The sequence below is a fragment of the Piliocolobus tephrosceles genome, chromosome 8 (genome assembly GCF_002776525.5).
Source record: "Piliocolobus tephrosceles isolate RC106 chromosome 8, ASM277652v3, whole genome shotgun sequence".
NCBI classification, from domain to species: Eukaryota; Metazoa; Chordata; class Mammalia; order Primates; family Cercopithecidae; genus Piliocolobus; species Piliocolobus tephrosceles.
This window is the reverse complement of record NC_045441.1, coordinates 135,937,634-135,963,509: the sequence shown is the minus strand read 5'-3', so window position 1 is coordinate 135,963,509 and position 25,876 is coordinate 135,937,634. Positions and strand designations below refer to the sequence as shown.

The window sequence follows — 25,876 nt, the reverse complement described above, 5'->3', positions numbered from 1 at the left end:
ATTATTGTCAAAAATTCATTAGATTTATTTTGGATGTAGAAAATAGTTCAAAAAATATCATTACAGTATTGATTAGGGACCACTTAGGATTTGGGAACTCAAAGTTGAACAGTGTGGGCCTAAAGATATTATAGGTCTTTTAAATCCTAAGAAATAAGACAGCACTACTTACTGTGTTCCTCTGGCTGCTACTGCTTATAGAAAGAAAGTATCTATTTCTTATATATTTTTGATCAATATATATTATAGCATTAAATCTACACGATACAAAATTGCATTTAGTATTTGCATGGTGAAGGATGATATTTACTATGAATAATAAATTAGTAGTAAACGAAGCCAACTGCTAAATGTAATTATAATATCAAGATATACGATACTTGTAATATATATCTTTTAAATTATCATACAGAATTACCATTATCTATTTTTTTTTTTTTTTTTACTATCAGCTTCATTAAAACGCCAGAAAATATTCTGTGGTCCAACCACTTCATTTTCAATGAGAATATATAATTATAAAGAATCAATGACAGTCTAATATCCTATCATTGGTTACATTAGGGATTGGAGTTAGAACTCACTAAATTGTTAGGAATCTGTTAACTTGAGCCTGTGGTGCTTTTCCAGAGCATGTTTGATGGGGTGAAATGAAAGCAATGAAAATGAAAAAATGAAGTGAAGACATTTTTAAAAATTGGGACTTCATATTTGAAGCATAAGTTAAAGATTCTGTGTTCTGGAAGGTCCATAAACAAATTATGTTCTATTATTTAGTGTTATGGCATCTTCAATGCTTAATTAGTTTTAGAGGGGGAAACACAAATTATGGTTTATGAGGTGATGGTAAAAATAAACAAATGCCTCATTTAAAATAAATTATTATTAATGGTTAGCTGAATATGTATTATTTGCCACAGAGTTCATGTATAAGAAGATAAAAGGAAAATTAAGAAAAAATATATCCCAAAGAATCAGAAAACTACAAAGAAGAACTAGAGAATAATCTAAAGTAGAATTATTGGGGAAATGTTTTCAACTTGCACTGAAATGAACATATTAGGTACTACCTAAGTGTACCTAGTACCAAAGGCAATCATTTTTGATACTAAAATAGAGTACTATGTCTTCTGTTTACAATCTTTTCGATCAATTTTTCCCCAACTGACAGTAATAATATCATCAATGTATAATATTATTAAACACATATTCCTCTGTGTGCATATTTCTTTAATTTGAACCTTTCACTTTCTTCAGGGGATTCAAATTATCCTTACAGTTTCTCTGCTTTCCGAAACTCTAGGCACAAGTCCACCTCATCAAGGTGCTCTGGAAAAGCAATGCAGGCTCACGTTTAAAGATCCTAACGAGTGAGTTCCGACCCCAATTCCTAAGGTAACTAATGATAGGATATTAGGTTGTCATTTATTCTTTCTAGTTATAGAGTCTCACTGGTGGGCCGGGCGTGGTGGCTCAAGCCTGTAATCCGAGTACTTTGGGAGGCCAAGGCCGGTGGATCACCTGAGATCAGGAGTTCGAGACCAGCCTGATCAACATGGAGAAACCCCGTCTCTACTAAAAATACAAAATTAGCTGGGCTTGGTGGCGCATGCCTGTAATCCCAGCTACTTGGGAGGCTGAGACAGGAGAATAGCTTGAACCTGGGAGGTGGAGATTGCAGTGAGCTGAGATCATGCCATTGCACTCCAGCCTGGGCATACAGAGAGACTCCGTCTCAAAACAAGCAAACAGAAAAACAAAAAAAAAAATTCTCATTGGTAAAGTAAACTGGTTGGACCCCAGAATATTTTCTGGCATTTTAATGAAGCTGATAGTAACCAATATTGTTGCAGTTGTCCGATTAACATTCCATTATTCCTGTGGCTCATATGATACATTTATCAATGCTCTTGCCACCCAATAACCTTGCCTCTAAAGAAATAACTGCATTAACTATTTTGTTAGCTTTCAAGTGTTCAGAAAGTGTAGCAGGGACGATCGGATACCTCTGCGTATCCTTTCTTCCCACCCTCATTAGGGAAAAAATAAGGCTTTTCAGCTGCGCACATTGTTCCCAGTCCATATAATAAATTATCAACTTACTTGAAGCCAGTTTTGATCTCATGATATTTTAGTGGAAGGGCTGTATGTGATTCTAAGAACTGTCATTAAGAGGGGAGGGCACAGTCTTGCTTCTCTTCCTTCTTGCTAGCTGAAGTGCAAAGTGAAATGTTAGCAGTGGTCTTGGAGTGATTTGCAACAGGGATAGAGGAAGAGCAGGATGAAAAAGGACTGTGATCTTGAAGATTGTGGTGTGGCCATTTGAACCTAGGGCCACCTGCTTCCAGTATTCTTGTACATAAAGCAGAATAAATGTGCATCCATTAAATGTAGCCTATGTAGTCTTAACTCACATATATTTTTTTCTATTACTTCCTGTTGCCTCCTCACATAATCCTATGTGAAGAATGCGATTAAATTCATTTCATCAAAGGGGAATATGAATTGTCCACTATCACACAACCATTAAAGGGCAGAAACAGATTCCAACTCGGGCTTCTCCTCTGATTGATTTTCTTCCTAGCCAGTCTGTGGTTCTGCAATGGTCAAGTGAGACTCATTCCACTACTTCCCTAGCAGAGCTGTATTGCAAAAGGTAACAGCATAATATCCACAGTGGGTGTGCTCTGAAGAACAGAGAGAATCTAGGCCAAACACCATTTTGCTGCTCTGCCCTTTGGTTTTTATTGGCTATGCTGAGGAAAAATGAAGTGAAGTGTACCTGTATATCACCACACCAGTCTCAGGCCACCCTGTAGCTAGCAGACTGATTGCAGGTGATGATTGGCCCACTTCTGCCGTGTATGCAGCTACAAGAGGAGGGGATGAGACAAACTCTTAGGACTAGGTCACAAAAAAATGTCCACATAGGCCGGGCGCGGTGATTTAAGCCTCTAATCCCAGCATTTTGGGAGGCCAAGGCGGGCAGATCACGCGGCCAAGAGATTGAGACCATCTTGTCCAACATGGTGAAACCCCGTCTCCACTAAAAATACACAAATTAGGGCCAGGCGCGGTGGCTCACGCCTGTAATCCCAGCACTTTGGGAGGCCAAGGCGGGTGGATCACGAGGTCAGGAGATTGAGACCATCCTGGCTACCACGGTGAAACCCCATCTCTACTAAAAATACAAAAAATTAGCCGGGCACCGGGGCGGGCCCCTGTAGTCCCAGATACTTGGGAGACTGAGGCAGAACACTTGAACCCAGGAAGTGGAGGTTGCAGTGAGCCTGGATCACGCCATGACACTCCAACCTGGTGATAGAGTGAGACTTCATCTCAAAAAAAAAAAAAAAAAAAAAATTCCACATAGAGTTACACCAAAGGAGTGAACTTGTATTCCATCACTTCTTTCACGATGTTCCTCTCCAGGAATTGTGGTAAATATATTTAACTTACGCTAGCAGTGCTGTGCTGAATCCCTCGCATACTGGTTCACAAGAACCAACTGTTAAACAGAGCTATTATTAAAACTTCCACTACATAAGCTATAAATTAAATAAATTACATGAAACACAATACTCATAACTATTAAGAATTTATCTCTACACTGTACTTGCATATAAGTTCTTGAGGTCATTTACAATTATTGCAACTATATGATGGAAATATCATATAATTGTGTGCTGTTAGGCACCTCTTCCCAACTCCCGGCTCAGTTCCATATGTGGTAGCAAGAAATCAACCATGGTGGGAAATTGGCACCATGAATATTAACAACTGCTGTGTATCAGGGCATTCCTCTGACCATTCCTCCCTGGAGAGAACTGAAGCATCCACCAGCACACCTCTACCTTTGGACCTCAATGCTTTGGTCCTTAGTGTACTCTGGAAGAATAAAGGCAGTATAATTTTGGGGAAGCAGGACATTGAGTCGTCAGGTTCTGTGAAGATAACAAGACCACCTTTCTCTTCCTTTAGGCCACAGCCTTTAAATAGTTCAGTAATGAACATTATATAATTTGTATTAACTTTGAAGCTAATTTTCATGCAGTCTGTGAGGTTTGAGTGTAGTTAGTGTGTGGCTATATCAAGGAGATAAGTGCAACAAAACTAGAGACTGACTCTAATATAGTCCCTGAGGTGTTTTTTGTTGTTGTTGTTTGTCTGTTTTTTGTTTTGTTTTGTTTTTGAGATGGAGTTTTGCTCATGTTGTCCAAGCTGCAGTGCAATGGCATGATTTTGTCTCACTGAAACCTCCGCCTCCTGGGTTCAAGCGATTCTCCTGCCTCAGCCTTCCAAGTAGCTGGGATTACAGGCGCCTGCCACCATGCCCGGCTAATTTTTGTAGTTTTAGTAGAGACGGGGGTTTCATCACGTTGGCCAGGCTGGTCTCGAACTCCTGACCACAGGTGATCCACCCGCCTCAGCCTCCCAAAGTGCTGGGATTACAGGCGTGAGCCACCACGCCCGGCCCAGTCCCTGAGGTTTTCTCTAAACAAATAAGCAAAGGGAGTCCCTTTCCATTAAGAGAAAAGTGTAGCAATATAAAGGTAGGCACAGCCACTTTTATTCATGCCAATAATTGCAGTCTAAGAGGACAGTAATCTGGCAGTAGCCAGAATTGTTAAGTCTACCCTGATTCTTTGTCAGTTAAATTTCTTACTAGTGTTTTTGTCTAATAAGTAAGTCCCAGGTATTTTAGTCTATATCTGCAGCTCTCAAACATGGCAGTGTATACAGATGGGCTTCAAGGTGTCCATGAAACTGCTGATCGAATATAGAAAGTGTTATGCGTGCATGAATATTCATAGACTTCATCACACACTCAACAAGGTTTATGACCCCAAATTTTTAATTTGGTTTTTTGAAAATTAGAATGATATTTTCTCATTCCGAATGTTCCAGAATTTTCACCTCTTCTATGGTACTTCAAAGTTTATTAACGGAGGATGAATAATTCATCTTTAGGATCTCTCATACATTGGGAGATAAGTCACATGAGCCAAGATACACACTAACTTAGAGAAGATAGAAATTTCTGGGATTTTCACATACATTTTCTTTTAACAATCAGTTTGCTTTTAAGAGATTTCTTTGGGGGGAGGGTACAATATTTTCCAATAACCTTAAATTCATTTAATGTTAATAAAGTCTCCATCAGTGTTTATATAGCATATTCTATTCTTAATTTTTTATTTAGGAATATATATCGTATATTCATATTGCAAAAAATAGAAACTATTTAAACATAAAGAAAATAGAAAACACAGCTATTAATCCTGTGTTTTCCATTTATTTTATGATGAGCATATTTCATATTCTTAAAAAAATTATACATAAATATACATAACACACACATATATACATGAATACACCCCCAATTTCAAAACTGGGGGCCAAGGAACATGAAGGTGATGCAGAAAACTAATAGGGGTGCCATAGTACATTTGAAATTTTTAAAGAAACCACAACAGTATTTGACACCTTTTGGACATTGTGTGAAACTCTAGCTTAAGGTAGTTTACTGTTCCAGTATTAGATAATGTGTCATTCCTTTTAATTATGTGCTTTCTGGATTTGGTCATTACTCTGATTTAGACAGAGTATCATGTAAGTTAAAAGTGGAACAGAAAATGACGATGCTAGTGGCAAATCTGCTCCCCATTCTGACAGGCATACAGTGCAATAGCACTCATCCCATTAGTAATAATTGCTGTTGTTTAAGAATGAAATAAAAATCTTTCACTTTTATTTTATGTTTATTTCTCCAAATGGCTACCAAAGTCTTAGGACATAAATTTTTAAGTTGTTTGGACCTAATGGCTCAGGACTGCTGTGGAAAAAGTTCGAAGACACTAAGGGCTATGTGAACTAAGAAAGTGTGGAAACTTCTGGCTAAGTAATAGCATCGCATCCCTTTTATTTTACCATTCTGCTGCTTTTGTATGTCTAGTGTAATCCTTTTCTCCTAGGATGTATAATACTGTCACAAACATCTTTTTTTCTTTTCTTTTTCCTCTTTTTTTTTTTTTTTTTTGAGGCGGAGTTTCGCTCTGCTACCCAGGCTGGAGTGCAGGGGCACATCTCGGCTCAGTGCCACCTCCACTTCCCGGGTTCAAGCGAATCTCCTGCCTCAGCCTCCTGAGTAGCTGGGATTACAGGCGTGTGCCACCACAACTGGCTAATTTTCGTATTTTTAGTAGAGACGGAGTTTCACCATGTTGGTCAGGCTGGTCTCGAACTCCTGACCCCATGATCCGCCCGCATCAGCCTCCCAAAGTGATGAGATTACAGCCCTGAGCCACCGCGCCTGGCTGACAAACATCTTAAAGAGCTCACCTACATATATGATTAACAGTTTTAATGGATATTTTAAGGTTGAATTGCTCTCCAAATAATTTAAAAATATGATATACCTACTCTTAAGCTATGGGAATATATTTTTATTTATATAAACATGATCAATGATTATTTTTAATCTCTAATTATTGAGAAGATAATATATGTCTTTTTGTTCATAGACAATTGTTTTAAAATAGTCTGTATTTTACTTTATTGCTTTTGTGATACTGACTCTCAGAAAACAGAGCTTGACAAAAACCCATGTACAGTAATGTGTTTCTAAATGACTTAATATAAACCAGAAACTAGGATTTCTTATTCAATACTTTATAATAAATATTAGACAACCTTCCGTATATAATGTACTGCACATTCTCAAGGAGAATTGATAACATGATTAACTATAAATGAAAGGATTACAAATTAAATTTATTCTGAATTTATTAAATGACCTAGATAGCACGGTCCCTCTCTTCAAATTATTACTTTGGTACTAAGATTTTTATAATATTTCGAGTACTCATGATTATAAATTTAGAAATAAAATGAAACAAATTAATTAGGTTTTTAAAATTGTCAGTGTCTTTTTGTTTAGAGAAGAAAATAAAAATGGTATAAGTCGTAATATAGTTAACAATAATACAATACAGTAGGAGAGTGACTCGGTTGCTCGACATTTTATCACAATTTCTACGTCATCATGTGTACCTCGTAGTCCAAGTCCAGGTAGTCAAATTCTCCGTTGGTGCGGAAGTGCTGCATGCTCCTGTCCAGAGTGAGGTTAATGCTCCGCCCCTGGCGCTCAATGACCACAGAGTGCCAGTGGTGGTCATCCAGCAAACTTCCGGTCATCACTGATGTGTGGCCGTATATGGGGCCAAGCTGGTTGCTTCCTGCGTACACAGGAGTGAAAAAGAAACAACGCCATGATGCTCTGGCCAACTCTGTGAAGCAGAAGGTCTTTCATTTACTGCCCCTAGAGGCTGACATTCCATCAAAGCTCTATCCATTCGAGTTAGCCTGGGATATCAGTAAGTAATGACACTTAAAAATACTTTATGTTCAAAGTACATACAAGTTATTAAAGATGGAAAAAAGTACTTTTTTACAAAGGGGGAAAATGAGTGTTTTATGACTGTGCAATGAATTTTGCTAAATTTTGGTAGGTTTGTTATAAAGTCAGTGCCACGTGGGTTTTTACAGAAGTCTGCCGGGTTCTGATGCTGGCTCCACTGTTAGCTTGGGGTTCAGGGCAAGTTGAGAATGCTTGGTCTCCATTTTCTCATATATACAATCAGGAAGATAATAGTACCTGCTTTGTAAGGTTGCTTGAGGATTAAATGAGTTACTATAAGCAAAGAATTTAATATACTTTCTGGCATATAGTGAATATAACTGTTACCTGTTAATCTTTTATTACTGTTACAATTATTATTAAGACCACACAGCATGACCATTTTTAATTTTCGTTGACTCCAAAAGCCATTGTTGTAAAGAGAACACTATGTGATTGTTAATGTCATAGAAAATTTACTTCTTATCTTTTAATTAAAATGATAACATTAAGAATTATATATGTAGCATTTAGTTTTGAAATAAGATCTCCATAGCAACACAACTATAAATACAAGTAAAAGATTGTTAGAATCCAATACGTTTATGAAGGTCGTCCCTGGATACAGTTTACATATTTTGTTTCATCTATGTTGTCTAACCAAGTATGGCTTTTTATGGTCAGGCAAAATTAATCACTACAAAAATATAACAGGGTTTCAGAATAAATAACATAATGGAAATAAGAGATAAACAATTGACTGTCACATTAAATTCTTCCTTTCCTTTCCTTTCCTTTCCCTCCCCACCCCTCCACTCCCCTCCCCTCCCTTCCCTTCCTTTCCTTTCCTCCTTCCTTCCTTGTCCTTCCTTCCCTCTCTCCGTCCCTTCTTCCTTCCTTCCTTTCTCCTTTTGTATGCTAATGCTCCCATACCTTACATTTTCTATTATCTTCCTAGAACATCTTTTCTTCATTTATGGTGATGAAATAAAATGTTGATGTGTGATGGTAAATCAGTGTGTATGTGTAAAATGAAACAAGGAAAAGGAGAGGGAAAAGAGGAGGAAGAGGAAGAGAAAGAAAAAAATTTCAGAGCTATCTAAGTGAAAAGGTCACATTGAGTTTTATTACTTTAAATATTTACACTAGAAGACTGAGCAGCAGGCAGATACGTCTAATATTTAGGTAACCGCATTAAAGAATGGCAGTAGATATTTGAGCATATATTTTTCTCTGGCTGCTGTAAATTCCAGTCAGTCAGTAAACTGTTTTCCAGTGTAAAGCTAATAAACTTTTTTTGGTAAGGTCACATAGTCAGTTATTTCTTTGAAAACAGTAATGTCATACCACTATAAGACACAGTTGATTTTAAAAGGTTACTCTACGTGTTTCATTTGGGATAAAAAATGAAAAGTTTGAAAAAATAAACATCTTTAGATATAATTCAACTGCAGTGTGTGTGTGTGCGCACACATGTGCATGTGTGCATATTTTGTGTGCATGTTTTATGGAAGTACACATATTTTATTTCTGGTTACTCTCCCCCGCTCTTCCTTCTTTTCCTCTATTGGGTTTTGTTTTAAAAATAATTTCAGGCTATTTTCCCCCGGTAGCACAATTAATACACGTTCCTTATTACAAGTAGAGAATATTATGAAGAAACAAGTGAAATGTAATGTAAAAATATTTCCACCTCTAAAAATAATTTGGTCTATTTCCTTCCATGTATTTTCCACAAGCAGTCATGTACCACATGATGACATTTCTTTCAACGATGGACTTCATATGTAATGGAGATAACATCAAATTTAATACTGTATTTTCACTGTATCCATTGTATTTTTTGACATGCAAATACTTACCAGTTTTTAACACAGTGGACTAAACTATTCTGTACAGTAACATGCTATACAGATTTGTATACTAGGAGCAAAAGGCTCTACCATATAGCCTAGGTGTGTAGTAAGCTACACAATTTATGTTTGTCTTTGTATACTCTTGTGTTTACAAAGTGTTGAAACTCACACAGAATTTCTCAGAATGCATCCCCATTTTAAAGCGACACGTGACTACATATATTTAATTAGATTGATAGATTGACAGATTTTATATCCTACAGATTTTATTTAATATTATATAATATTTCCCCATACAATTAAAAGTTAGAACAGGCATTTTAAATGCTATCAACATATTTCTGTGTGTTTAATTTTTCACAATTTTTGACATTGTAATTAATGTTTCAAATTACATATTTGGACTTAAATCCTAGTGGTCATTTCTCTCTTTACCTTATTATTTTTGGACCAAAATACTGTATTGTAAGAGATTTCAAATGTCCAAAGGCGTATTGTCTAGCTATTTTCCTGAAAATATTCTCTGACTTATAGAACAATACAGAGGATCCTTTTTGTCAAATACTCACCAACACTGATTTATCACTTTAAAATGGATTTACTTAGTTGACCAAAAATAAGCATTGGGTGTTTATATTTTTTTCTCTTATGACTTATCTTTTATGTCATTGGCCTCTATTTTCTCCTAATGTCTTGGTATTATTATGCAGTGGTATAATTTCTTATTCATGATTGATATTAAACCAGTATATTTGACATTTGTATCTTCCCAGGTTTTGCATACATCTTAATGTTACTTTTATTTTAATGTAAAAAATAACATTTTATGTAACTAAGTGATACAGAATTTTGTGTGACTTTTCTTCTTTGTTATAGAAGCTATTGTGTCTATTGGATCAGATCGTTAATGTCAAAAGTTTTATAATCAAGGGTATAGCTTTAAGGTAATGTATCGTTACCAATAAAAATAACCTAAGTGGAGTTGCAATTTTTAGTATAATACTGAATTTCAAAGTAATAAAAGTTAATACATGGGATACAAGTCATATTCAGGAATGTTTGGACCACTCAAATTGGTAATTGACAAATAAGTCAAATAGCCTAGAATTTTTAACCAATCAAGAGAAACAGGTGAGATAGGGGCCAAGATGGCTGAATAGAAGCAGCTGAAGTCTGCAGCGCTCAAGGAGAGGAATGAAAGGGATGAGTAAGACAGCACTTTCAACTGAAATATTCAGGTTCTCACACCGAGATGGATTAGGGAAACAACTTCACACACGGAGAATGAAGAAAAGCAGGATGGGGCTGTGGCCTACCCAGGAGCAACACAGAGTCACGGGAACCCCCAGCCCCTGCCAAGGGAAGCAGTGAGTGACTAAGTGACCCCAAGAAACCATGCTTCTCCCGTGGATATTAGCAACTCACAGATTAGGAGATCTCCTTGTGAGCCCATGACACCAGAGCCTTGCGCCTGACACACAGAGCTGTGTGGAGTCTTGGCAGAGCAACCGCTCAACCACGCACAGAGACGGAGTGGAGCTTTACAAACTCCACCCTGGGATTTCCGACAAAGGTGTCTGTAACTCAGGCAAGGTGGGAGGTCTGCACATACCCCTAGGGAGGGGGCAGAATCCAGGGAGCCGAGTAGCACTGTTCTGCGGGCTCTGTTTCCATGGCACCCTACAAGATAAGACCCACTGGCTTGGAATTTCAGCCAGCCTCTGGCAACAGGGCAAAGCCTGCCTGAGACCAGATGGAGCCTTGAGGAGAGGTGCAGACACCATCTCTGCTATTTGGTTGACTGGGCCATTCTAGCCTGTGGGCTTTGGAGAGTCCAAAGGGTCCACATGAGGAGGAAGGGTTCCCCAGAAATGTAACACAGTGGCTTTGCCAGATCATGGTCAGACTGCTTCTTTAAGCAGAGCCCCGATCCATTCCTCCTACTGGGTGGGACCTCCCAACTGGGGCCCTCCAGCCACACCTGCCTGTATGACAGAACTATTTTCTATCCCTGGGATGGAGTGACCAAGGAGGGGAGGGTTGCCACCTGGGTATGTTGGACGATTCAGTCATTCCACAGCCTGTGGGCTTTGGAGAGTCCAAGCTGATGGGGGAAAAGGCCGTTCCCCACCACAACACAGCTGCTTTGTGAAGGCATGGCCAGACTGCTTCTTTAAGTGCCCCATCCACTCCCTCACAGGGCAGGTCCTCCCAGCTGCGGCCTCTGGCCATCCTTGCCTCTGTTCTCCATGAGACAAAGTGCCTGAGGGGTGGGGCAGGTCACCAACTTGGACATTCCGGCTTCTCAGCAAGTCCAGCCTGTGGGCCTTGGAGAGCCCAAACCGATTAGAGGCTGAAGAAATCTCCAACACAGCACATAGCAGCTCTATTGAAAAGCAGCCAGACTGCTTTTTAAAGTTGATCCCTGATCTCATTTCTCCTGAGTGAGACCTCCCAACAGTGTTCTCCAGCCACGTCTCCAGGCACATTTGGGCCAGGAATAGGTCAGTATATCCCTAGGATGAAACTTCTAGAGGAAGGAGCAGGCTGCTATTTTGCTGTCCTGCAGCCTTCGTTGATAATATTATACCTCCAGTTACAGGAAAAATTGAGGCAAATAGGGTCTGGAGTGGACTTCCAGCAAATCACAATAGCCCTATGGATGAGTGGCCAGACTTCAATAGGGCTGTAAAAAAAAAAAAAAAAACCAACCAGAAAATAACAACAACAAACCCCACAAAACCCCACCCCAAATCAGCAACTTCAAAGATTGAAGTAGATAAACCCACAAAAATGAGAAGCAATCAATGCAAAAATGCTAAAAAATCAAAAGCCAGAGTGCCCCTTTTCCTCCACATGACTGCAACACCTCTCCAGGAGGGCTCAGAACTGGACTGACGCTGAGATGGCTGAAACGACAGAAATAGGCTTCAGAAGGTGGGTAATAACAAACTTCACTGAGGTAAAGGAGCATGTGGTACACCATGCAAAGAAGCTAAGAATCATGATAAAACAATATGGGATCTGATAGCCAAAAGAACCAGTTTAGAGAGGAACATAATTGACCTGTTGGAGCTGAAAAACACATTGTGAGAACTTCACAATGCAATCACAAGTATTAATAGCAGGACAAGCAAAGCAGAGGAAGGAATCTCAGAGATTAAAGACTATCTTTCTGAAATAAGACAGGCAGACAAGAATAGAGAAAAAATAATGAAAAGGAATGAACCAAATCTCTGAGAAATATGGGATTATATAAAGATACTAAACCTACAACTGATTGGGGTACCTGAGAGAGACAGGGAGAATGGAACCAAATTGGAAAACATACTTCAGGATATTATCCGGGAGAACGTCCCCAACCTAGCAAGAAGGCCAACATTCAAATTCAGGAAATGTAGAGAACCTCAGTAAGATACTCCATGAGAAGATCATCCCCAAGACACATAATCATCAGATTCTCTGAGGTTGAAATTAAAGAAAAAATGTTAATGGCATCCAGAGAGAAAGGCCAAAAGGCCCGGTCACCTACAAAGGGAAGCCCATCAGACTAACAGCAGATCTCTCAGCAGAAACCCTACAATCTAGAAGAGATTGGGGGCCAATATTCAATATTCTTAAAGAAAAGAATTTCCAACCCAGAACTTCACATCCAGTCAAACTAAGCTTCATAAGTGAAGGAGAAATAAGATCCTTTTCAGACAAGAAAATGCTGAGGGAATTTGTTACCACTAGACCTGCCTTGCAAGAGCTCCTGAAGGAAGCACTAAATATTAAAAGGAAAACCCATCACGAGCCACTATAGAAACACACCAAAATACACAGACCAGTGACACTATGAAGCACTGCATAAACAAGTCTGCAAACTAACCAGCTAGCATCATAATGACAGAATCAAATCCACACATAACAATACTAGCCTTAAATGTAAAAGGGCTAAATGACCCAAGTAAAAGACACAGAGGCAAGCTGGATAAAGAGCCAAGACCCAATAGTATGCTGTCTTTACAAGACCCATCTCACATGCAAACACGCACATAGGCTCAAAATAAAGGGATGGAGAAAAATTTACGAAACAAATGGAAAACAGAAAAAAGCAGGGGTTACAATCATAGTTTCTGACAAAACAGACTTTAAACCACCAAAAGTCAAAAAACACAAAGAAGGGCATTAAATAATGGTAAAAGGTTAAAATCAACAAGGAGAGTTAACTATCATAAATATATATGCACCCAGTACTGGAGCACCCAGATTGATAAAGCAAGTTCTTAGAGGTCTTCAAAGAGACTTAGATCCCCACACAATAAAAATGGGAGACTTTAATACCCCACTGATAGTATTAGACAGATCGTCGAGGCAGAAAATTAACAAAGACATCCAGTACTTCAACTCAGCTTTGGATCAAGTAGACCTGATAGATATATACAGAATTCTCCACCCCAAAACACCAGAATATGCATACTTCTCATCACCACATGGCACTTACTCTAACTTTGATGACATAATTGAAAGTAAAACACTCCAACGCAAATGAAAAAGAACCAAAATCATAACAAGCAGTCTTTCAGACCACAGCACAATCAAATTAGAACTCAATATTAAGAAATTCACTTAAAACAACACAACTACATGGAAACTGAACAATCTGCTCCTTAGTGACTCTTGGGAAAAATTAAGGGAGGAATCAAGATTTTCTGTGAAACTGATGAGAACAAAGGTACAAAGTACCAGAATCTCTGGGATGCAGCTAAAACTGTGTTAAGAGGGAAATTTATGGCCCTAAATGCCCACATCAAACAGCTAGAAATATCTTAAGTTAGCAACCTAACATCACAACTAAAAGAACTAGAGAACCAAGAGCAAACAAATCCCAAAGCTAGCAGAAGACAAGAAATAACCAAGATCAGAGCTAAACTGAAGGAATACAGAAATACAAAAAAAAATCCTTCAAAAAACAAAACAAAACACACAAAAGTCAATGCATCCAGGAGCTGGTTACTATGATCTGGTTCTGTGTCCCCATCCAAATCTCATCTTGAATTGTAATCCAATTTATAATCCCCATGTGTTGGGGAAGGGACTCCATGGGAGGTGATTAGATCATGTGAGTGGTTCCCCCTTGCTGTTCTCATCATAGTGAGTGAGTTCTCATGACATCTGATGGTTTTATAAAGGGCTTTCCCTGACTTCACTCTGCACTTCTCTCTCCTGCTGCCATGTGAAGAAGGATGTGTTTGCTTCCCCTTCAGCCATGATTGTAAGTTTCCTGAGGCCTCTCCAGTCATGTGAAACTGTAAGTCAATTAAAACTCTTTCCTTTATAAATTACCCAGTCTTGGGCAGTTCTCTATAGGAGTGTGAGAATGGACTAATACACTGTTTTTTTTTTGAAATAATTAATAAAATAGATAGACCATTAGCTAGACTAATGAAGAAGAAAAGAGAGAAGTTTCAAATAAACACAACCAGAAATGACAAGAGGGCATCACCACTGACCCCACAGAAATACATTTGTATTTCCCTATAGAAATATGTTTATAGTTCTCTATAATTTTTATATTATTCTCTGTACCATCAGAAAATACTATAAACACCTCTATGCACATGAACTAGAAAATCGAGAAGAAATGGATAAATTTCTGGACACATGTACCCTCCCAAGACTACACCAGAAAGAAATTGATTCCCTAAGCCAGACCAATAATGACTTCAGAAAATGAGGCAGTAATAAATAGCCTACCAACCAAAAGAGCCTAGGACCAGACAGACTCACAACTGAGTTCTACCAGAGGTCCAAAGAAGAACTGATACCATTTCTATTTAAACTATTCCAAAAAATTTAAAAGGAAGGACTCCTCTCTAACACATTCTATGAGGCCAAAACCTGGCAGAGACACAACAACAATAACAAAAACTTCACGCCAATATTTTTGATGAACATCTATGCAAAAATCCTCAGCAAAGTACTGGCAAACTGAATCCAGCAGCACATCAAAAAGTGTATCTGCTGCAATCAAGTAGGCTTCATTCCTGAGATGCAAGGTTGGTTCAGTATACACAAATCAATAAATGTGATTAATCACATAAATAGATATAAAGACAAAAACCACATGATTATCTCAGTAGATGCAGAAAAGTTCTTCAATAAAATTTAACATCCCTTCATATTAAACACTCTTAGTTAACTAGGTTTTGAAGGCACATACCTCAAAATAATAAGAGTCATCTATGACAAACCCACAGCTAGTATCATACTAAATGGGCAAAAGCTGCAAGCATTCCCCTTGAAAACTGGCACAAGACCAGGAGGCCCTCTCTCACCGTGACTATTCAACATAGTATTTGCTATCCTGACCAGGGCAATCAGTCAAGAGAAAGAAATAAAGCATATTCAAATAGGAAGAGAGGAAATCAGATTATCTTTGCAGATGTCATGATCCTATACCTAGAAAACCTCATCATCTTAGCCAAAAAGATTCTTAAGCTGATATGCAACATCAGCAAAGTCTCAGGATACAAAATCAATGTGCAAAAATCACAAGCATTCCTATAAACCAACAACAAGCAATCAGAGAGTCAAATTATGAATGAACCACCCTTCACAATTACTGAAAATAACATAAAATACCTAGGACACAGCTAACAAGGGAAGTGAAGGACCTTGTCAAGAGCTACAAACCTCTGCTCAAAGAAATCAGAGATGACATAAATAAATGGAAAAACATTCCATGCTCATGGATAGGAAGGATAGGAATAATCAACATCATGAAAATGGCCATACTGTCAAAAACAATACACAGATTCAATATTACTCCCATAAAACTACCATTGACATTCTTCAGAGAATTTTTTTAAAATTATTTTAAAATTTACATGAAACCCAAAAAGGGCCTAATGGCCAACACAATCCTAAGTAAAAAGAACAAAGCTGGAGGCATCACACTACCCAACTTCAAACTATACTGCAAGGCCACAGTAACAAAAACAGCATGGTACTTGTGTGAACAGACACCTAGACCAATGGGACAGAGTATAGAACTCAGAAATAAGACCATACACCTACAACCATCTGATCTTCAACAAACCTGACAAAAACAAACAATTGGGAAAGGATTTCTCATTGAATAAATGGAGATGGGGGAGAAGTGGCTAGTCATATGCAGAAAACTGAAACTGGACCCCTTCCTTACACCATATACAAAATCAACTCAAGCTGAGTTAAAGACTTAAACATAAAACCAAAAATTATAAAAACCGTAGAAGAAAATCTAGGCAATACCATTTAGGACATGGGCAAAGGCAAAGATTTCATGATGGAGATACCAAAAGAATTGCAACAAAAGCAAAAATTGACAAATGGGATATAATTAAACTAAAGAGCTTCTGCACATTAAAAGAAACTATCATCAGAGTGAACAGAAAAACTACAGAACGGGAAACAAGTTTTGCAATCTATCCATCTGACAAAGGTCTAATATGCAGCTTCTACAAGGAACTTAAACAAATTTACAAGATAAAAACAAACAACCCCATTAAAATGTGGGCAAAGTACATGAACAGACAGTTCTCAAAAAAAGATATGCATGTGGCCAACAAGCAGGGAATAAAAAGCTCTACATAACTGATCATTAGAGAAATGCAAATCAAAACTGCAATGAGATATCATCTCAAAATGATTATTATTAAAAAGTCAAAAAACAACAGATACTGGTAAAGCTGCAGAGAAAAAGGAGAGCTTTTATGCTGATGGTGGGAGGGTAACTTAGTTCAATCATTGTGGAGGACAGTGTGAAGACTCCTCAAAGATCTAGAGGCAGAAATACCATTTGATCCAGCAATTCCATTACTGGGTATAAAACCCAAAAGAATGTAAGTCATTCCATTATAAAGATACATGCACACATATGTCCATTGCAGCACTATTCACAATAGCAAAGTCATGAACTCAATCTAAATGCCCATCAATGATAGACTGGACAAAGAAAATGTGGTACATATACACCATGGAATACTATGCAGCTATAAAAAGAAATGAGATCTTGGCCTTTGTAGAACATGGATGGAGCTGGAGGCTACTGTCCTCAGCAAACTAATGTAGGAACAGAAAGTCAAATACCACATGTTCTTACTTATAATTGAGAGCTGAATGATGAGAACACATAAACACATGGAGAGGAAAAACACACACTGGGGCCTGTCAGAGGGTTGGGTGGGGAGGAAGGAGAGCATCAGGAAGAATAGCTAATGTAAGCTGGCCTTAATACCTAGGTGATAGGATGTTCTGTGCAGACAACCATCACGGAATTTACCTACGTAACAAAGTTGCACATCCTTCACATGCACCCATGAACTTATATTTAAAAGAAGAGAAAGAGGTACCATTACTTTGCCAAAACTATAATTTTGAACGCCAGTACCAATACTGCAGATCCTGACTTTAGCTTTAAGTAAATCCTAGCTACATCATCAACATACAGACCTACATTGTTACTGTCCATTGAAAAACAACAACAGGTTCAGGAATGGTGGCTCATGCTTGTAATCTCAGCACTTTGGGAGGTCAAGGCAGGCAGATCATTTGAGGTCAGGAGTTTGAAACCAATCTGGCCAACATGGTGAAATCCTCTCTCTACTAAAAATACAAAAATTAGCCAGGCATGGTGGGGGGATCATGTAACCCTAGTTACTCAGGAGGCTGAGGCAGGAGTATCACTTGAGCCCGGGAGGCAGAGGTGGCAGTGAGCAGAGATCATGCCACTGAACTCCAGCCTGGGTGACAGGGTGAGACTCTGACTCAAAAACAAGTTAATAAATAAATGAAAAATAATAAAAAATAAAAACAACAACAACTGCACATAAAACAATAACTTCATTAAATTCAGATGTTTCAGCAGCCAACATTTCATTTCTCTGTGTTCTTTCTCTCTAGTTAACTGTAGTCAAAATATCGAATTACGCCTTTCATTCTTTCTTTACCTAGAAAATTTGTCTTTTCTTTTCCACTGAATGGAAATTAACAGTAACCTCCATGCTATTAAGCCCAATATTTTCCTCTCTGTCTTCATCTTACACGTCATTTAGAGGACTTCAACAGTTGACAACCACTTTTGTGTCCTTGATTTCTGTGATACTACACTTTCTTCATTTTCTCCTACTCACTATTCACGACTACTTAGTCTCCATTTTAGTCTTCTCTCAGTCTCGTTTCTCAACTTCCATAATAGAAAGTTCTACTTAGATGTTTAATAAGCAGAATTAACCATGTCCAAACTGATCTCTAGAGTTCCTCCTAAAGTCTTCTCTATTTCTGAAAATGACACTAATGTCCATTTGGTGCTGAAACCCAAATCCTAGGGCTCATTCTTTATTTCTACTCTTTTCTTCTTACGCTATATCCAACCCGTCATAAGTCATGCTGAATGTACCACTAAAATAATTTCCTTAATTGAAATATTTCTCTGCATCTCCACTGATAACCACCTCATACAAGCAGTACTATCTCTCACCCAAACTATGCAGAAGTTCTGCTGCGACTCTCATATCTACACAAGTAATTGAAGTCTCGATGCACTTGTTAAAAATAAGATGATAAAGCCATACAGTTTAATGCATTCCAACAGCTTCCTATTCTTAAAAATAATATCTAAACATTTGGCATACCCTGCAGGATCCCACAGGATTTGGGCAATTTCCACCTCTTGGATTTCATCTTTTGTCTTAATAACCCACAGCATTGATGCACAGCAGCATCCTTCCTGTTTCTTGAGCATGCTTTTTGTCTTCAATGTTCTCTTCCTATGTAATCCCATTTCTCTCATGTTTTCATGGCTAGTTCCTTTTCAACACTCAGATCTCATCTTAAATATTTTCTCCTCCGAGCAGGCTTTCATCACTACACATTCCAATATTGGCCCTGTTGCCTCTGAACAGGACATATTAACCTATTCCCCTTATCATATTAAGCTTCTCAACTGGTTCATATTTATTATTTGAAGTCATTCATTTTTGCTTAGTTGTTTTAAAATAAGAATGATAAATGCTATATTGTCTGATACCTCCATTAGGTCATGAACTTAATGAGCTTAAGGATTTTGTCTACTTGTTCCCTGCTATAGGCCAAAGACTAGTATAGCACCTTGTATAGCAGAGGTGTTTAATAAATATTTTTTAAATGAATAGATATTTCATTATATACCAACTGTTATACATTAAGAATGAATTGACAACATAATATGAGCTCTTTTCATAATTCACATTTTAAAGAATTGAGCAACATGAACGTTTTCCTGATGGGAACATCCATAATGGAAAGAATAGTACTGAGAATCAGAACATACCTAAGTTTAAACTGAGGACCAGCTTGGCTTTTTTCAGTTCCAAGGTAATGTAATCTCCTTGCTGTCCTTCTCCGTGCAAGATTACTCCTTCACTTTCAGACGTCTTAAATTTCAAGGCAATGACATCTTTCAGTGTTTTCATCTTCTTGTTTCTGAATCTATATGGTAATACAACATGGCCATCAAAGTTGATAACATCAGCCCCTAAAACAAACAAACAAACAAATTAGTTTAGTCACCTATGTTACCATCCACTTCCAACAGGTGTCTGCAAAGAATAAATGAGAATTAAATAAGTGTTTTTCTTGAAAAATTGACAGTCCTTTGTTTTTATTCTATTCCTTCTTTCGATTTACTGTTTTTCTTTAAAGGAGGTTTTATGGAGAGTATTGATAAAAATGCTCATAAAAGCTCTATCAGTTGAACATTTTACTTTAATTACAAAATTAGTAATATAAATTCAATGGGTTATATGCTTCAAATCTTAACTTAGGAATCTAGAGTTTAGCCCAAAATAGTAAAATTTTTAAATAGCTAACAGATTATGAGACTTAAATGTTTTATTCCTTAATGATAATTCCTCATGATTTTAAGTATATATTTTATTCAAAAAGTTGCTTTCTTTGATGTAAGAATGAAGGCACTTGGAATGTGATCTTTTATGCTATTCTCATTTTTTTTCTAATGGTTTCTATACTTCACCACAATTTTAGTAAACCTTGTTGTAGTATTCAGAGTTTACAACCAACTTAATTTTCAGAAACTTCTTAACATTTATTCTTAGGAATCAGTCTGTCTCAAATTTCTTATTACTTCCTTGTATTTGGAATGGAGAATTGGGCACCATTGTTTGTTTTTTCTCTACGTTGGACACAGGTATCTCGACTTATCCATATATGAGTTTGAAGAACAAATAGCCAGCATATACTATGACTCCAGCAGCTCTAATTTTAGTTTTAGGGGAATATATTAAAATGAGGAAAGTATGTAATCTTTTTGTAAAAAAAAAAAAACCGTGAAATTTTGTCACTATGATCCGAAATATGTGATTGTGAGGATCCATTTTATAACTACTATTTATTTCACACCAGAAATAAAAATCAGATGATATTATTTATTTGGCACTATTGGTCAATGCATTCTCAATTCATGGAATGATTCAAAAATGCAATGTAACCATTCAGATCAAATATTGAGTTCAAATAGAAGCTTTGTTACCATGATCAAATCTTCATTGTTAAACATATTTTCAATAGACTATTTCAGTAAGCTTTTCATTTTTAAATCATAGAAAGCATAGTCAAATGGAACAGCTCTAATAACTTTAGAATTACAAGCCTGGAGAAAGCTAGCCTCTAGGTTTTGGGCAAGGTCTGGTTAAAGAACTCCAGAGGGAGACATTGGAGAAAAATAATAGCCAGTTTAAAGCCTGTTAGAGAAATATTTTCTCATTTCATGTCCTAGTTCTCTGGCACTTGTTTACTTCAATCACCACCAGGAACACTTTGGTTTGCCTTGTAGGTGGAGCATACCACCGAATAAATCCCTGTGGTGGCCACAGAAGAGATGTAGAGCTGCCAGAACCACATCCACTCTTTGTTTGTGTTGAGTTTACCTCGTTCTATAAAGTGAATTGTTGTGAATACAGTCACTTTGAATATTACTTAAAATGAAATCTAAGCTTGCCTTTCAAATCATTGATGGCTTTCACGTACTTTGAAAATATTTATGCTAGTATCTCAAATATTTATGCTTTTAAATAAGTCTGTACAATGTTACATTATAAAACATTCAAAAAATATGACTTTAAACTTTAAGTTTTAATTCTTATAATCAGCTCTTTATTGCCCACAAAAAGACTTTCTTAATCAACAGAATTCTGTTCTCTGAGACTGTGAATCACAGAGGTTTATTTTAATATGAGAGAAAAAAATCAACTGTTAAATTTTGGCTTCTGCTAACACTGCAAAGGCAATTAGACTTTAGCTTAATCATATATACTGTCACAGCTGAATTTCAATGGCAGTATCTTTATCATCTGCAATGAGAAATAAAGGAGAGGAAAAAAGGAATTTGATTTTCAGATTCCAGGTTGAACTTATAATCCAGCAGTTGATAGATACTTTTTGTCTTGAAAAGTGAATAAAAGAAACACAGACGAGAGTAAATTCTGAACTCTAGACGGTAGTTTTGCAGTCAATTTCCTATCAGTGACAGTTAAATAATAGACACATCATTGTTTTAAACACCTTCAGCATATTTTAATTGATATAACATATTTCTAATTCATCTGTCAGGAAGTAAATGTTCCCTGAGCTTGTATTCAGGGAACAAGAATCACCTCCTCTATGCTTTCTTCTAAATCAAAACACATTTAATTCTAGGTACAGAATACTGATTTATGCAAATGTTAATGCATTTCTGTCTTACTTTTAGAGCAATGAGAAAATGTGACAGAAAGGTTGAAGATGGCTTATTTTTTTTCAGACAATCCTATGATATTAATGAAAACAGGAAGGAAAGCTATTCATGTGGACCAAGTCTAACTTTACAAATAAATGGTAAGTAGTCAGGGTCAGTTGGGAAACAAAATGCTCTGTAAGGTAGATTCTCCACAGAGAAAAACAAAAAGTTTCAACGTATTTTCCCATCGATCTAGCCATCTATCTAAAACAAAATTAAAAGTTGTTTTCTATGAATGGGTTAAATGCTTCCAAAATATCAGCATGTCCTCTTGTGAATAGAAGCTCAGAACTGGCTTGAAAATTATAAAATTTCTAGAAATAATCTATGATATTTACACTTTAACACACACCATGTACTTTTTAAAAAGTCTAGGATATTCTACAATAATGTAAAGAACATCCATCACAGTTTAGCTCTTTTTCTTACAAAAATAGATTAAAATTTCATTTGATACCTAATAATGCATTGTGCTTATTTGGGGACAAGCCACGTTTTTCTTCTATTATCCTGATTGCTTATCACTCCCTAGAATTAAGTTTTCTATGCAGTGATTAAATATGTATGGTTGAACTGTTTAAGCAATCTGAACAATAATGGCTAGTCAAAAAGTGAATGCAAAATCATAGTGTTTCCACAATTTTGTTCCTAACAATAGCTCAGCAAGCTGGTAATATGCCCAGTTCATCAAATCATCATGGCAGAAAGGGCTTTTTCAAAAACATTTTATTGTTCCTTAGTCTTCACTTTCTAACTTTGAATAAGATAATTTGAAGAAGTGTTTACCATATAAAGATTTTAATATTAAAATTAAGTTTATTTAATATTTTAATTTTAAAAGATAACGTTGCTATATATTTTATTACAAACTATGTCTATAGCTCAAAAGAAATTAAACAATACAGAAATATAGAAAGTAGAAAGTGAATCCCAGCCACAAAAGTTCACCAATGTTAATGGGTACTTAATTGGTGCATATCCTACATTTTATATATTTACCTAAATATCCAACTATCTAAGGTATGGAATAATTCATATATATCTATATTTAAAGATATAGCTAGATATATCTTTATCTACAGATATAGATATATCTTTATATATAGATACAGATATAGATACATACCTCAGATACAGCTATAGATAGATCTACCTATCTATAGATAGCTATAGATAGATCTACCTATCTATATATCTGAGGGAGGAAGGGAGAAGAATAAAGAGAGTGGGAGGGAGAGGGAGAATTTCATTTAGTCATGGTTCAAATTGTACACTAATAATTTGAATTTGGGGTGACATAATACTTATAGTACAGGGAAATTGCATGTTTTAGTTAATTACAATGTTTTATTAATCTTCATAAAAGGCCCTTATAAAAGTAAGAATATCTAATGTGAAACTGTACTCTATTTATCTGAAAAAATTAAAAAGTATTTGCATATAGCATACCCACAAATAAGTATTCAAGAGTTACTTTTAATACCACTTCCCTATAAAATTTTTTGAGTTACTTTTACAGGGGATCTGAAAGAAACAAAAAGGTTTAAAGAAAAAAAATTAGGCCGGGCGCAGTGGCTCAAGCCTGTAATCCCAGCACTTTGGGAGGCCGAGACGGGCGGATCACGAGGTCAGGAGATCAAGACCATCTTGGCTAACACGGTGAAACCCCGTCTCTACTAAAAAATACAAAAAGCTAGCCGGGCGAGGTGGCGGGCGCCTGTAGTCCCAGCTACTCGGGAGGCTGAGGCAGGAGAATGGCATAAACTCGGGAGGCGGAGCTTGCAGTGAGCTGAGATCTGGCCACTGCACTCCAGCCCAGGCAACAGAGCGAGACTCTGTCTCAAAAAAAATAAAAATTTAAAAAATTTAAAAAATAAAAAAATAAAAGAAAACAATTAAACAGGTATTATTTCATCTTTTTTCTGAAATAACTAATGATAATATACTATTTGTGATTATTTTAAATTGCATATAAAGAATCTTTATGTATGTACACAGATACACATATGGATAATACTGTATATAGTTTGTGTTTGGTTTTTGTTACTGTACATTTTTTAAACCTTATTTCATAATTTTGTTTTCTAAAACAGGATTTTGATTAGCTAAAAAGGTACCATCATTTCAGTGTCCAAGTTCTTCAATGAAAATTTTGGTAGAAGTTTGTTTTTATTCTCATAAATAAACCTTTTATTTTGGAAAAAGTTTAGATTTAGAGAAAAGCTGAAAAGGTAGTTGGAAAGATAGGGTTCTCACACCTTTCACCCAGCTTCCTCTAATACTAACATTTTACATAACCTGGTACATTTGTCCACATGAAAATACTATCTTAAGTAAAGTGGTATTCCCTCAAATACAGACTATACTTGGATTTCACCAGGGTTTCACTAACGCTTTTTTGCTGATGTTCTAGGACTCAATCCAGAATCTCTCATTGCATTTAGTTATGATGCCTCCCTAGTCACTTCTAATCTGTGACAGTACCCAATTCTTTCCTTGTCTTTCATAACTTTGATCCTCTAGAGGAGCACCAGCCGGGCATTTTGTAGCATCTTTCTCAGTTTGGATTTATCTGATGTTTTCTTAGGACTAGACTGCATTATTGATATTTGGGGAGAATATCACAGAGTTGTGGAAGCATGTATCTCAAATATATACACTATTTATTTTTCAATTATATAATACTTCAATAAAGGTAAAAAATTATATAGGTTTTTAATTAGAGAAAAAGGGAAACAAAATGAAAGACATTCTTTTATAAAAAATAAACTAAAAACTAGTAAATTTGGAACTTTAAATTTTGTGAAAGCATATATATTCCACAAATACATAAAAAGCATGTAAATCTAAAAAAAAAAGTAAAAATGTATATTAGCCAGTTAGTACAGAATCTAATATTACATAGTTCACACTAATAAATATCAAATCACTTCGAGAGTTTGAAATGTATTTTATTTCTGAAACTGAACTTTAAAAGGACTAGAAGACAGAATTTGTTTATTTTACAAATTTCACACAGATGCAAATCTGTGTATTATTTTTATTGTCAGATGTCAAAATTTTAGATACATTGATCATTCTTCACAAAAAGTGTGACTGCCAACTTCATCTCCTCTCTATTCACCCAGCTTTATTCATTTTTATAGCATTTATCTCTACCTGATACATTGACGTTTGTATATTTACAGCATATCTCCTCTGAGACTTTCTTTTGTTCCATTCTAAAGCCCAGCACTTAAAACAGTGCCTGAAAAACAGTGAATGTTCATTAAATATTTGTTGAATGTTTGAATGTTGTCACTCATATTTCTATTAATTGGATTAAGGTACAATAAACATTGTTATTTCATACTTCATTAAAAAATTAGGGTCACTAGATTGTAAGAAGTTTCAAGAATCTCACTGATCCATCTTGGTGCTACAACTACAAATATACTTGAGGTTTCAATAGTCAGATAAAAACATTGGTAATGTTAGGCTACTTTTGGGGAGCTGTGGTAGTGGGCAAGAATGTATTCCATTATTTTAAATTGATTCAGTCCTAGAACAGACACAACTCTTGTGGACTCAATCTCATTCCATCTACACATTGCTTTGATCTGGATACTTTCTTTCTCCTAACCCACTGCCTTTCTTTTTCTCAATGCATCTGTGATATAAACCTAAATAGTTAAAATAGATTTCAAAATATCAGCATAGCTAATTTAGAGTAATAGTAGCAAATGACCTTTTTCCTCATCCTTTAAAAATGATCTAGAGATAGAATCTGAAATCACTTCTACTTTGGGGAAAATGGAACAAAACAAAAAACCTCAAGGCTCT

General features: G+C 36.4%; 1 protein-coding gene across 2 annotated transcripts in view; it reads right to left on the bottom strand.

The window, feature by feature from the left end:
* The window catches only part of CNTNAP2 (contactin associated protein 2), a 2,251,282-nt gene that overhangs the window by 1,282,650 nt on the left and 942,756 nt on the right, over positions 1-25,876 (bottom strand). For both annotated transcript variants that reach the window (XM_026456367.1, XM_026456368.1), the window contains 2 exons: positions 19,592-19,795; positions 7,054-7,238 (listed from right to left, as the gene is read on the bottom strand). In XM_026456367.1, the coding sequence (XP_026312152.1) occupies positions 7,054-7,238; positions 19,592-19,795 (389 nt within the window). The remainder of the gene's footprint in view (positions 1-7,053; positions 7,239-19,591; positions 19,796-25,876) is intronic.